Source organism: Beta vulgaris, chromosome 2 (assembly GCF_026745355.1).
Source record: "Beta vulgaris subsp. vulgaris cultivar EL10 chromosome 2, EL10.2, whole genome shotgun sequence".
In the NCBI taxonomy this organism is placed as follows: domain Eukaryota; kingdom Viridiplantae; phylum Streptophyta; class Magnoliopsida; order Caryophyllales; family Amaranthaceae; genus Beta; species Beta vulgaris.
In genome coordinates, this window is record NC_079203.1 from 34,971,446 (window position 1) to 34,984,620 (window position 13,175).

The following is a 13,175-nucleotide window of genomic DNA, read 5'->3' on the forward strand; positions in this document are numbered from 1 at the left end:
CCCAATTAGGAGAAAAACTAGGATCGTAACCCCTAGTAATTCAAAATCTAAAATCATCACATTTCCATACTTCTTTATTAAAAATTATAACAATACTATATTTTCATGAAACAATCAATCTCACAACAACAAACGCAAACACGATTATTCGTTGCTACAACTACATCATAGAATCATATTATAACCAAATAACACCGAATTCACATAACTTTTCATCCAAAAAGGAAAAATAGAATATGAATAAAAATGCTTTGATACAATTTCTAGAACACAAACGTATTAATGAAATTCCACAAATCAATAAAAAAATTTAGGTAACCAAAACATAACATAAATTCGACTAAACACAATCAATAACGGAACTGGACCACTAGTTTGCCACGGCCGTGCGTACGTTGAACGAACGGACATTGCATCTAACGCATCACCAGTGTGTCTGATGAAACTGGGCGAAGTTTTCCCAGTTTGTCCGGAACTCAACAAAATTCGAGAATTTCACAAAACGAAAATCAATATTGTACACAACTAAAATACAGCAACACCAAATCAAATATTTCAATACTTAAATAATAACTTCATAAAACTTAGCACAAGGATGATTGAAGCACAGACTACTTTGCATAGAAACCCAACAAACATAAGCTTTATAGCCCAGGAGAAAGAAGCTAGGGAGGCATATGCAGTGGCTCACAGGAATTATACTCTCTTCCTGAGTCAAAAAGCCAAAGTTAAATGGCTTAATGAGGGTGATGATAATATAAGATATTTTCATCAAAGTGTGAAGCTTAGGAGGATCCATAATAGGATAAATACAATTAAGAAAGAGAATGGTGAATGGCCTAATAACTCAACTGAGGTGGCCAATGCTTTTCTTGAGTTTTATTAAGGTTTGCTGGGTAGTGAAGAAAGAGTAAGGAAGGTGGAGGCTGCTATCATAGCTAAAGGAAATATCCTTGCTGATGATTAACGGCAGGCATTATCTTTAGTTTTCAGTGCAGAAGACATCAAGAATGCCTTGTTCTCTATCCCTGATAACAAGTCCCCAGGGTTGGATGGTTACTTAAGCTGTTGCTTTATGAAAGCTTGGGACATTGTGGGCAGAGATGTGGTAGAAGCCATACATGATTTCTTTAGAAGTGGTAGATTGTTGAAGGAGATCAATGTTACTGCTATAACATTGATTCCTAAGACTAGTTGTCATGCATCTGTGGGTGATTTCAGGCCTATAGCCTGTTGTTCTGTACTATACAAAACCATCACAAAGTTGATTTGCTCTAGATTGAGTAAAGTGCTCCCTGATCTTGTTTCACAAACACAAGGGGCATTTATCATAGGCAGAAGTATACTTAGTAACAATTTATTATGTCAGGACCTAGTGAAAAGGTTTGGGAGGAGCAATAATCAAGTCAAGGGGTTGTTAATGAAAGTTGACTTGTGAAAAGCTTATGATTAAGTGGAATGGAGTTTTATACATGATCTATTAGAGGCTTTACAATTTCCTAGTCACTTTGTGAAATGCATTATGGAGTGTATCACAACTCCTAAATTCACCCTGCTGATAGATGGAAGCACAGAAGGATTCTTTGATCCAAAGAGGGGTCTTAGGCAGGGAGACCCCATGTCCCCTCTACTATTTGTCCTTTGTATGGACTACCTCACAAGAATCTTATCATATATTGGTGAACTGGATGAATTCAAGTATTTTACTGGTTGTAGAAGCTTGAAGCTCAATCACCTGAGCTTTGTAGATGATTTGCTATTGTTCTGTAAGGGGGAAGCAAGATCAGCTTATCTCCTATTGCAAGGTCTAAAGCTTTTTTCATAAACAACAGGATTGTAAGCAAACAAGCAGAAGTTTGCCATCTACTGCACTGCTATGGATGATAATGAGGTTGAAAGAATTGAGCAATTCTCAGGGTTTAAAAGAGAACATCTTCCTTTTAGGTACCTAGGGGTAACTATTATCCCTAAAAAGCTAAATGCTGCTGAATGTGACCTCCTTATTGATAAGATGACAAGTAGAATAGGATCTTGGTGCACCAGGAGCTTATCTTATGCTGGCAGAGCTCAATTAATAAATTCAGTCTTGATGAGTGTCCATACATATTGGGCACAAATCTTCCTACTTCCTAATGCAGTATTGAGGAAGATTAACACCATATGCAGGCATTACCTATGGTCTGGTGGAGCTAATGGTAATAAAATGGGGAATATCAAATGGGAGGCTCTGTGTAGGAATAAGAAGGTGGGGGGGGGTATGGGCTTCAGAAATATAACCTTATGGAATAAAGCTACTGTTGGGAAGCTTGTATGGCATATAGGGTGCCAGAAGAATGACATGTGGGTGAAATGGGTACACACCATCTATGTGAAAGAGAGAAATTGGTGGGAATTTCAAGCCCCACGAGGTGCAAGCTGGGTTATAAAGTACCTATGTAAGGTTAAAGATGGCCTCACTCAGATGGATATGGCCAATTGGAGTCTGAATCATGTGTACTCAATTAAGAAGATCTACACTGATATGTAGGAGAGTAGAAGGGAAGTCAATTGGGCTCCAGGGGTTTGGAAGGATGAATTTACCTAAACACAGAGTTATCTTGTGGTTAGGAATCCAGGGGAGACTGAAAACAAAAGATATGCTGTTTCTACATGGTGTTAGCCCAAATAGCACATGTTGCTTATGTGGTAATGCAGGGGAAACACATGATCATTTGTTCTTTGAATGTGAATTCAGTAAACAGGTTCTTGCTGCAAAACTTGAGTGTATTGGTGTGACATATAGGCAAAGGAATTTGCAGCAGTGGGTCACCTGGGCCAGGAAAAGATATAAGGGACCAAAGTCAGGAGGCCCTGCATGCTGTCATAGCTGCTGCTGCTTATCAGATATGGATGGCACGCAATGAACCTTATTGGCAGTACAAAGTTCGCAGAATGGATCATGTAATTAATAATACAAAGTGTATAGTTAAACATATAATTCAGTTTTGTGTTTCACATAAATGGAGTGATAGGGACTGTGTAGGGATAGATGGCTTGTAATTGGGTAGTTAGGCTGCTTGTGGCCTGTGTTTTTCAGTCCTTGATGGATGTAGGTTGTGCATGTTCTTTGGTTGGAAATATACTACTTACTTATTTACCAAAAAAAAAAACTTAGCATAAGGATTTAAATAAATAATATTCATGTGATAAATTAATGATGAAAATTGTAAATATCACATGAAAACATATCCTAAAAACATAGTCAAACATAGTAGAGATAGTAATTGTTTATGCTAAAATTTGTCTACTATGACAGAATTAAAGTTCGGGACGATTTTAACCAGATTTTGTATACGACAATGCTAAGAATGCAGAGAATGAATGCAATGGGGATCAAAGGGGATAAACACACAAAGATGGTGACGCGGAAAACCCCAATGAAGATGGGTAAAAAAACCGCGGGTGGATGGAGATCCACCAATCTACTATGGTCGACTGCCGTTATGAGCTAGTGACAATTGTTACAAAGTATGTTTTTCTTTTCGCCTAGTACAAAAAATGTTCCGTAGTCCTCTCGTAATGATCCCTCTTTTTCTTTTGTATGCCTTTTTCTTTCCTTCAACGAATACCCTAATAAATTATATGATTATTACATTAATAACGTTTCCTTGATCATAGGATATCTTCCTCATTTACATTTCAACGTCCCAATTTATTCTCTCCAACGGCTCTCACGGCTGATTTAATGCCTTATTGAGCTCCTTCCTTTTTTAGCAAAACCGTTACTGCATCTTAGCTAGCTTTATCCTCGTGTCTCTCTGTCATGTCTTCGTGCCATGGTCGCTACGTCATCATGTCGCCATGTCAATGTCATCATGTCATCATGTCAATGTCATCCTGCAAAAACTCAGCCATAACAGTTTTCCCCCAATTGTCGAATCGGGGTAACAAAAAACCCACGAGACAATTAAAAAATCAATAAATCAATCGAAATACCTTCAACATAGTCGAGATACTTTAGCAAAAACACAAGGGAGGTAGAAAAATCGACTTAGTCAGTTATATGAGGTAACCCAAAGGTCTCAAAAAACGAAAAGGTAGTTTTTTTTTTTAATTAGCCGTTTAATTCTAACCGTTGGCCCAATATCATGATTGCCTTTGAAGGCATAAATATCGTGGGCGGTTAAGGATTTTAATTTCACCAAATCTTTCTGTCTCCTTAAGTAAGATAGTTTCCATAACTCCCATTATTCTCTCCGCCGGAAAATCGACCACTATTACCAGGTAATTTCATACTTTCCGTTCGTCAATTCCTTTAATTCGCACTATTTTCTTCTCTTCCTCAATTGCACTTATGGCACCTAGTAGACGTAGTATTAGGACGTTCGTAAAAAACCAAGAAAAATCGAGAGGTAAAGAGAAAGTCGTGGAATAGAGGAATGAAAGTGAAGACGAACTGTCAACGATGTCAGAGGAAGACATGCTAAGGTTTTTAGACTTAGGGAATTTTCCCGACATCACTGTTATTAGAAATGCCGAATTTGATGAACCACCAGAAACATGTCCCCCCAAATGGGTGGTGCTCTATGAGTACCCCTTCAAAATAGGCCTGAGACTTCCCTTCACCCCCCTAACAAGATACCTGATGCAAATTTACCAGATCAGCCCTACGCAGATTATGCCCCAAGTCTGGCGGATTCTGAGCATCATCGACAGGGTGACGGCGTCATAGGAAGAAGCCTTCACCCTTCACGACCTACTGTTGTACTATGAAATTAGGGTCAAAGCAAAAAATAGAATAGCCCTACATGCAAAAGCAAGGTTAGAACCTCTGGTTGGGGGAGTTCAATCGAATGACAGAGGTTGGAAAAACAAATTTGTGTTTGTGAACAGGTCTTCGCTAGGGGAAGCTGGGAGTCCCTGATTAGCGCCTGGAACACTGAAGGTGTGTTTATTTTCAGTCTTTTTACATTCGTGCCGCGTCGTTAACACTACTCTTACATCGTTTCTACTGCAGGTCTTAACCCTAAATTACTGTCTCAGAGCCTTTGCGACAAATTTTTGAAAGTAGCGGAAGAAGACAGGCAGTTCAAAAGAATTCTATTCGTTTCGCAGGACAGTTGTTCATCTATGGCATCTGGTACGTTTATCTATTCTTTTTGTTTTAGGGTTGAACTTTTACCAGAAAAATTCACTTTACTGACTAAACGCTATTGGACAGGTTCATCACAATCGCGCCCTAGGGGGAGTCTGGACAGCCAAGCATTGGCTGAAATGCTGCGCAAACGCAAGAGGGAATCCTCTGCTGACATTGTGTCCCTGTCGATGGCGTCGACAAAGAAGGACACAACGATCGTCGTCCACTTGGACGATGAGCAAGATGTCGCGTCCAAGACGTGCAAAACTGACTTCTGCCCCCTCCAGACAAGAGTGGGCCTTCATATACTGTGACCGTCCGTAACGACTTTATGTCGTTGGAGAGGTCCATATGGCCTGAGGCTGACAGGTTCTTTTTTCATAGTGCTATGGAAAGGGTTAAGGAACACACTCTTCCTCGTATGATGTCAAATGGATTAGAGCTCCTATTCCAGGTATAGACACTTAACTTACTTTGAGACACTATGCTATTATGACAATGACTTATAACTGCCAAATGACACACACTCTCTCTTCTTTATGAAGTCCTCTTAACATCTCCTTATGGCGAAGAGGGAGATCTCATCCCTGCTGAAGGGTCATCTGACCATGAAGCAAAGGATGGAGAAGGCTGAGTTGGACGTGAAGTCTAAAGACGCTGAAATTGGAGTCTTGCGAGAAGACTGTGGAGGACATGGAGGCAACTCTAAAGAAAAATGGAGAAGAGTTGGAGGAGATAGGAAAAAGGCGACTAAGTTGGAAGAATCCTCGCGTCGGGAGATCGAGACTCTCCAAGCGAGCGTTGACGCACAGAAGAATGAGCTGGACCTTCTCGAGGCTGAAGTAACGACCAGGGTCAGGGCTAAGCTAATGTACCTGTTCCTGATGAAGAAGACGGCGTCGTGGACACCACAGAAGGATATCGACATGTACCTTCAGTACATGGGGTCGATGAAGGATCTGATGGATGAAGAAGACTTGGCTGCGACGGCGAATTCTTCATCAAAGGTGGATGAGAATGCTCCGTCTTGTGCCGGATTCATTGCGTCGGACGTGCCACCTGACCCAGAGACTGAAAAGGAGGCTCCAGCCATTGTTTCGCCAGCTGTTGCGTCGCCGGAGAAAGAAGCTAACAAGGCCCCTGACGCTTAGCTTTTAATCACTCTACATTATGACCTCTTTTATTTCACTTTAATCAAACTTTGTTTTAGGTCACTCAAGGGAGTGACTCTTTATCTTGTACTTTTTTGGGTCACCTATGGGGGTGACCATAACTTCTGACGTTTGCACTTTATGGGTCGCCCATGGGGGTGGCCATAACTTTGACAATTGTGCTTTTGTTCTTTAGCGAATTTAATCTTATGTTTTCACTTTGTGCAATATGCATGTGTCTCAATCGTTATTCTAACGTTTCACAAGAATAGCCAGGCGCTTAATAAGCCTTCATTGGTCGTTCAGACGTAACGTTTGGACTTAGTAACTTAGAGTACACACTGGAAATATATATAAATACTTACGTGCGATTGTCAGAAAAATAGATGGAATGTGGTACTCAGTTGTGGCTTTGAAATGGCAGTGCCCCTCTTGTTTTATTATATAGTAAGATGTGAGTTTACTTGTCGCATCGTAAAGATCGTCGCAGCGTTATTAGAACAGGCGGGAGTGACTTTTTTGAAAGACAACAACACACAATGAGAGAACACTAAGGTCGCTAACAGTTAGGGACACAGACATAATAGTAAGGAAAAATCGATAAGAATAATCCAAACTATCATATTTCCGCTCAAAATAATCCCAACTATAGGTTATTCTAGAATAATCCAAACTATTGAAAGTACTTTATCAAAATAATCCAAACTTTTAATTATCCTATATATAATAGATCCAAAAAGGGTCATTGAAGGGAAGAAAAATAAAAGTTTGGATTATTTTTGAAAGGTACCCCAAATAGTTTGGATTATTCCAGAATAACCCAAAGTTGGGATTATTTTGAACAGAACGATCATAGTTAGGATTATTTCTGTCAATTTTTCCTAATAGTAATATCATCTATTTCTTAAAAAATGATGGGAAAGCAAAGTACATCATTTAACTTAGAAGAAGTATCGTTTGAGGTGTGTAGCGTTCCAGCTACGTGGCACGGAACTTCCGTCGCGCCGGACCAATTGGTAGGCTCCATTGCCTACTACCTTACTAATTTGGTATGGTCCTTCCCATTTAGGCCCTAGCTTACCAGCATTAGTTTCTTGTGTGTTTTGAAATACTTTTCTTAGGACCCAATCACCTTCAACAAAGGACCTGGCTTGGACGTTTTTGTTGAAACTTCTTGCGACTATTTGCTGGTGAGCGGCCATGCGTACCAATGCTGCGTCGCGCAACTCTTCAATGGTATCCAGGTCGCTTATGAGCTCATCACATTTCTGATGCTCCGTCGCTAGACTACATCTCGCAGTCGGGACGTTCACTTCGGAAGGCAGGACGGCTTCGCAGCCATATACCAGTGAGAACGGTGTTTGGCCTGTCGCAGTGCGAGGTGTTGTACGATTAGCCCACAAGATGGAAGGCAACGCTTCCGCCCATTTACCCTTTTTGTCTGCAAGTCGCTTCTTCAAAGTGTCAATGATCGTCTTATTACTGGACTCAGCCTGTCCGTTGGCTTGCGGATACCTTGGTGTTGACGTTAATAACGTTATGTTCCATTCGTCACAGAAACGTCTTGTCTTGTTGCTAATAAATTGCGACCCATTGTCGCATATTATTTCTCACGGAACACCAAACCTGCAAATAATGTTAGTATATATAAAAGAAATCACTTGTTTGTCACGTACCTGTTGAAAAGAACCTGCTTCTATCCACTTAGAAAAGTAATCAGTTAGTGCCAACATAAAGACCTTCTGACTTAGGGCTGGAGGTAATTTGCCAACTATGTCCATGCCCCATTTCATAAAAGGCTAAGGTGTTAAAGTAGGATGCAAAATCTCATAAGGTTTATGCGTCATACCTGCGTGTCGTTGGCAACTATCGCATTTGGCAACATGCCTTATTGCGTCTTTCTTCATTGTGGGCCAATAGTATGCCATGCGTAACACTCTATTAGACAAGCTACGTCCTCCCGAATGATTTCCACAAGTTCCTTCATGTATGTTCTCTAAGACTTGCCCCCGTTGATCCTTTTCCAAACAACGCAGGTAGGGGCCTGCGGCACATTTTTTGAATAGTACTCCTTGAATGAGCACGTACCGTGATGCTTTAAACCGAATTCTGCGCGCCTCTGCCTTGTCTGCTGGAAGCACGTCGTTATCAAGATAATTATAAAGCGGTTTTGTCCAACTGACACTTACCTCCTCAGCGTCAGGGTCGCTCGTAGCCATGAGGTTACCGATGTTACTGACGACCTTTTGGTTGTCTTAAAGTTGTTCAGTCGTTGCCGCGATGGTGTCTCCAACATTCCTAGCGACTGCGGGATTTGCCAGATGAACTATAGGGACGAAAGTAAACGAAATGTCCCTTAAAGAGGATCCGAGATTGGCCAACGCATCCGCCTGCGTATTCTGGTCCCTTGGTATCTGCAAAATGTCAAAAGGGTCAAACACTTTACTCTTACGCTAAGCTATTTCTAAGAACATAGCCATTTTAGAGTCTTTTGCCGCGAATTTGCCCTTGACTTGACTAACTATCAACAATGAGTTGCTGAAGACTTTTAACGCTTTTGCTCCCATGTCTTCTACTAACGTCATTCCTGCTATGAGCGCTTCGTACTCGGCTTCGTTGTTTGTCGCTCTAAATTCACAACAAATGGCTCGTACTACCTTGCCCCCTTGTGGCAACTTGAGCACGATACCAAGACCTGCACCACGGAAATTGGAAGATCCATCAAGAAACAATACCCAAGACTCGTCATTTACTTGGTTAATCTTTGCGACTTCATCATTTGCAAGCGTTTCTAATTCTGGGCTAAAGTCCGCCACAAAATCTGCCTAAGCTTGCGACTTAATAGTTGTTCTCGAACGGAACTGGATGTCGTACGCACTGAGTGCTATTGCCCACTTACTCATGCGTCCTGTTAATTTGGGGTGTCGCAAGACAGACTTGACAGGATAGTTAGTCATAACGATAACAATATGCGTCTCAAAGTAGTGCGTAAGTTTTTTAACAGCTACAACTATGGCTAAAATGAGTTTTTCCAATGAGGAATACCTGGTCTCTGCGTCTAGTAGAGAATTACTAACGTAATAGATTAGGAGCTGCTGACTTTCTGCTTCTCGTGTCATGGTGGCACTGACGGACACGTTACTCACCGCAAGATAAAGCTGCAGCGTCTCTCCGTCACTTGGCTTGGACAGCAATGGTGCTAACGGCAAGTATCTTTTGAGTTCTTGCAGCGCGTCTTCATGTTGTTGCGACCAGTCAAGCCTTTATTCTTTCTCAGGACGTCATAGAATAGATGACATCTTTCGGACGACCTGGATCTAAAACGATTCAGCGCGGCTACACGACCAGTTAATTTCTGCACCTCTTTGACGCTCCTTGGAGATTGGATGTTGATAAGAGCTTTTATTTGATCCGGGCTAGCTTCAATCCCTCGTTTCGTAACTACATATCCTAGGAACTTTCCTGCAGACACTCCAAATGTACACTTAGTGGGATATAATTTCATGCCATACCTTCGCAGGACGTCGAAAGCCTCCGACAAGTGTTGGACGTGATCGCCTGCTTGCTTGGATTTGACGAGCATATCGTCTATATATACTTCCATGGTGTCGCCCAATTGGTCTTTGAACATTTGATTGACCAATCGTTGATAGGTGGCACCTGCATTTTTCAAACCAAAAGGCATAACCTTATAACAATATATACCTTTGATAGTGACGAACGCGGTCTTTTCCTGATCGTTCAGGTGCATCAGTATTTGGTTGTACCCAGAGTATGCGTCCATGAATGTCAGGAGCTCGTGGCCTGCCGTCGCGTCGACCATTGCGTCGATATGGGGTAGAGGGAACAGATCTTTGGGACACGCCTTGTTCAAATCCGTGAAGTCTATGCAGACTCTCCACTTCCCGTTCTTCTTGCTCACGACCACAACATTGGCTAGCCAATCTGGATATTTTACCTCGCGGATTTTTCCAGTGTCGATCAGCTTTTGAACTTCGTCATTGATGATTTGGCTCCGTTCAGGCGCGAATTTGCGTCTTTTTTGCTTTACGGGCTTGTGCTCGGGGTCGACGTTGAGTTTATGTGTTATGACGTCGGGACTGGTTCCTGTCATGTCCTCGTGGGACCAAGCAAAACAATCTTGATTAGCCTTTAAAAAATCGATTAGCTGACCTCGTATTCCCTATGACAATGTCGCTTCGATTTGAACGACATGATCGGGGATGGATGGATCGAGCATCATTTCATCCACGTCCTGCTCACTGGGTGCGTCGGGCACTGACCCATCTTTGAATTGCTAAATGGCTGCCTTTGGGGGCTTGAGCGACGAGCTTTAGCATTCTCTTGCAGATTTCTGCTCGCCCTTTAGTCTTGAACGCCCCACTTGGTTGGAAACTTCAGAGTCGGATGATAGGTTGACGGGACGGTCTTCATCTTGTGTATCCATGGGGTGCCGAGAATGATGTTCTATGCGGACGGGCAATCCACAACGTTGAATAATCTGGTCGGCAGGTTAACGCCTTTGGCTAATGTTGGCAACGTGACCTCTCCGACAGTGTGTTGGGCCTCGCCACTGAATCCAACCAAAACAGTAGATTTTCTAGTAATATCCTTATCACACAATCCCATACCTTCGAGGGCGCTTTTGAATATGATATTGGCTGAGCTGCCCCCATCGACTAACACTCGCTTCAACAAGCAATTACTGACAGTCAAGGATATGACTAATCCATCATGATGTTCTACATCGCTGATATCGTCGTCGTCAAAGGTAATTGCCATCGCTTCCAACTTGCGTTCTTCTGTATAACAACAGATCCCAGGGTTTCGGTTGAGAAAAATGAATCTTCAACAATCACTACATGCATTTCAATTAATATCAACATAGGTTTCAATGATATACACTTGCTCTATAATGGCATAAAATTAAGTAAAATACTGACGGTTAAGTGAGATATAATGACATAATAATAAGGAATTGAGATAGGTTTAAATGATACAAGTTTGCTCTATAATAACATCGCAATGTGTACTAATCACACAGAAATAAGGAGTTGACAAATAGTATCATAATATGTTTCAATGATATAAACTTCCTCTATAATGGCCTAAAAATGAGGCATAATAGCACATAAATGAAATATAATGACACTAAAATAAGGAGTTGACAAATAATATCAAAATAGGTTTAAATGATACAAGTGTGCTCTATACTAATATAAAAATGTGTAATAATGACAGAGAAATAAGGATTTGACAAATTGTATCATAATAGGTTTAAATTATTCAAGTTTGCTCTTTAATGATATGAAAATGAGTAATAATGACAAATAATAATTACTAGAGGATGGCAAGTTTAAGGAAAGTAAAATCGAGTCTAGCAATAGTAACGTTCCGATGGAATATTAAGAACAAGGTTATGAAACATTAGACAAGAAAATATTTAGAGAATATTGCCAGTTATTTCCAGAGTTACTTATATACGAAAAAGAATAGTAGTTGAATATCAAAGAGTAATTGAACAACCAGAATAATGAATAAAAATGAAAAAATCATTGATGAAGAAATTATCAGATATCCTGATGGTCCATTTAAAACAAATCATGACAAGAAATTATCAGATATCCTGATGGTCCAAAATATAAGGCGTTTTACATTAGCAATGTAAAATTAAATGCAATTTTATACTATCAAGATAAGATTATAGGTTATTTTATATTATCAATACAATATTTAATGTCATTTCTTATTACCTATGCATCTAACTAAAACTAACTAAATTATTAATATGTGTAAAGTGATTTACATGCCTTACAATTTGAAACGGAGGGAGTATTAATAAGAAGTGACTGAACTCTTAAATAGTGTTGCCTAAGAAATTGTACCTTTTGACCAAGTCAATATTGGCTAAAGTGTTGTTATAAAATATAGGAAAATTTGCACAAAACCACCTTAAGTTTTCACTAATTTAGAAACTCTCACCTTTATGTTTTCTTTCCCTAAATATCCACCTAAACTTTACAAAACCTTTAAAAACTCCCACCACTTAACGGATTTTGCCGAACTCCGTTAGTGGTGGGACCTACATCAGTGATTTCTTTTGTTTTTTCCTCCAAAAAAACTCACTTCCCTCTTCTTATATAAGATAATTTCCTTCCAACACAAGCAACAAAGGGGACAAACCTCCTTCTGATGAGATGTGGGTAAAGGATCAAAGGGTGAAAAGGGAAATTATCTTATATAAGAAGGGGGAAATGAGTTGTTTGGAGGGAAAAACAAAAGAAATAACTGATGTGGGTCCCACCACTAACGGAGTTTGGCAAAATCCGTTAAGTGGTGGGAGTTTATAAAGGTTTTGTAAAGTTTAGGTGGAAATTTAGGAAAAAAAACATAAAGGTGGGAGTTTCTAAATAAGTGAAAACTTAAGGTGATTTTGTGCAAATTTTCCTAAAATATAAATACAATAAATGTCAATAAAGTATAATCCATGTCATTATAAGTCCCCTTTGTGTAATTATAACTTGTATTGAATATGCAAGGAAAGAGGACTAATATTATGGGACGGAGGGAGTAAAAAAATTAGAAATCACTTGAAAATCAAACATCACGTCGATTAACTCAAACATCACGTCGACTAGAAGAATATTAAAAGATAGAGAATTTTTTTGGGGGGGGGGGGTATTTTATACTTCTATATAAATAGAACTTAGATTGCAGTAAAACAAGTTTTCTATCCCTCAAAAATTTTCTCTTCATCTTTACAGAAATTAACAAACAAATAGACTCAATCATGGAGACTCTTGCAAGCCCATGTACAGGTATTATCCACAATTTGCCTGTGGAACGAGATGACAAGGGGAGGCCTATTAGAAGAAGCTTCACGATGATTCATAATATACTTCTTGATC

General features: G+C 40.1%; 1 protein-coding gene across 1 annotated transcript; it reads left to right on the forward strand.

Moving 5' to 3' along the window:
- The first annotated feature begins 595 nt into the window (after nt 1-595).
- On the forward strand, nt 596-1,825 carry LOC109133769 (uncharacterized). Its single transcript, XM_019247557.1, has 3 exons — nt 596-856; nt 974-1,340; nt 1,485-1,825. The coding sequence occupies exons 1-3, from the start codon at nt 596-598 to the stop codon at nt 1,823-1,825; spliced, it is 969 nt and encodes a 322-aa protein (XP_019103102.1).
- The last annotated feature ends 11,350 nt before the right edge of the window (nt 1,826-13,175 follow it).

What these genes read in the sequence shown, in the direction of transcription:
- LOC109133769 (XM_019247557.1), top strand. Translation starts at nt 596, where the DNA reads ATGATTGAAGCACAGACTACTTTGCATAGAAACCCAACAAACATAAGC. An exon ending in GGCCTAATAACTCAACTGAG is followed by an intron (nt 857 to 973) that starts GTGGCCAATGCT and finishes GATTAACGGCAG; the next exon opens with GCATTATCTTTAGTTTTCAG. An exon ending in GGCATTTATCATAGGCAGAA is followed by an intron (nt 1,341 to 1,484) that starts GTATACTTAGTA and finishes ATGATCTATTAG; the next exon opens with AGGCTTTACAATTTCCTAGT.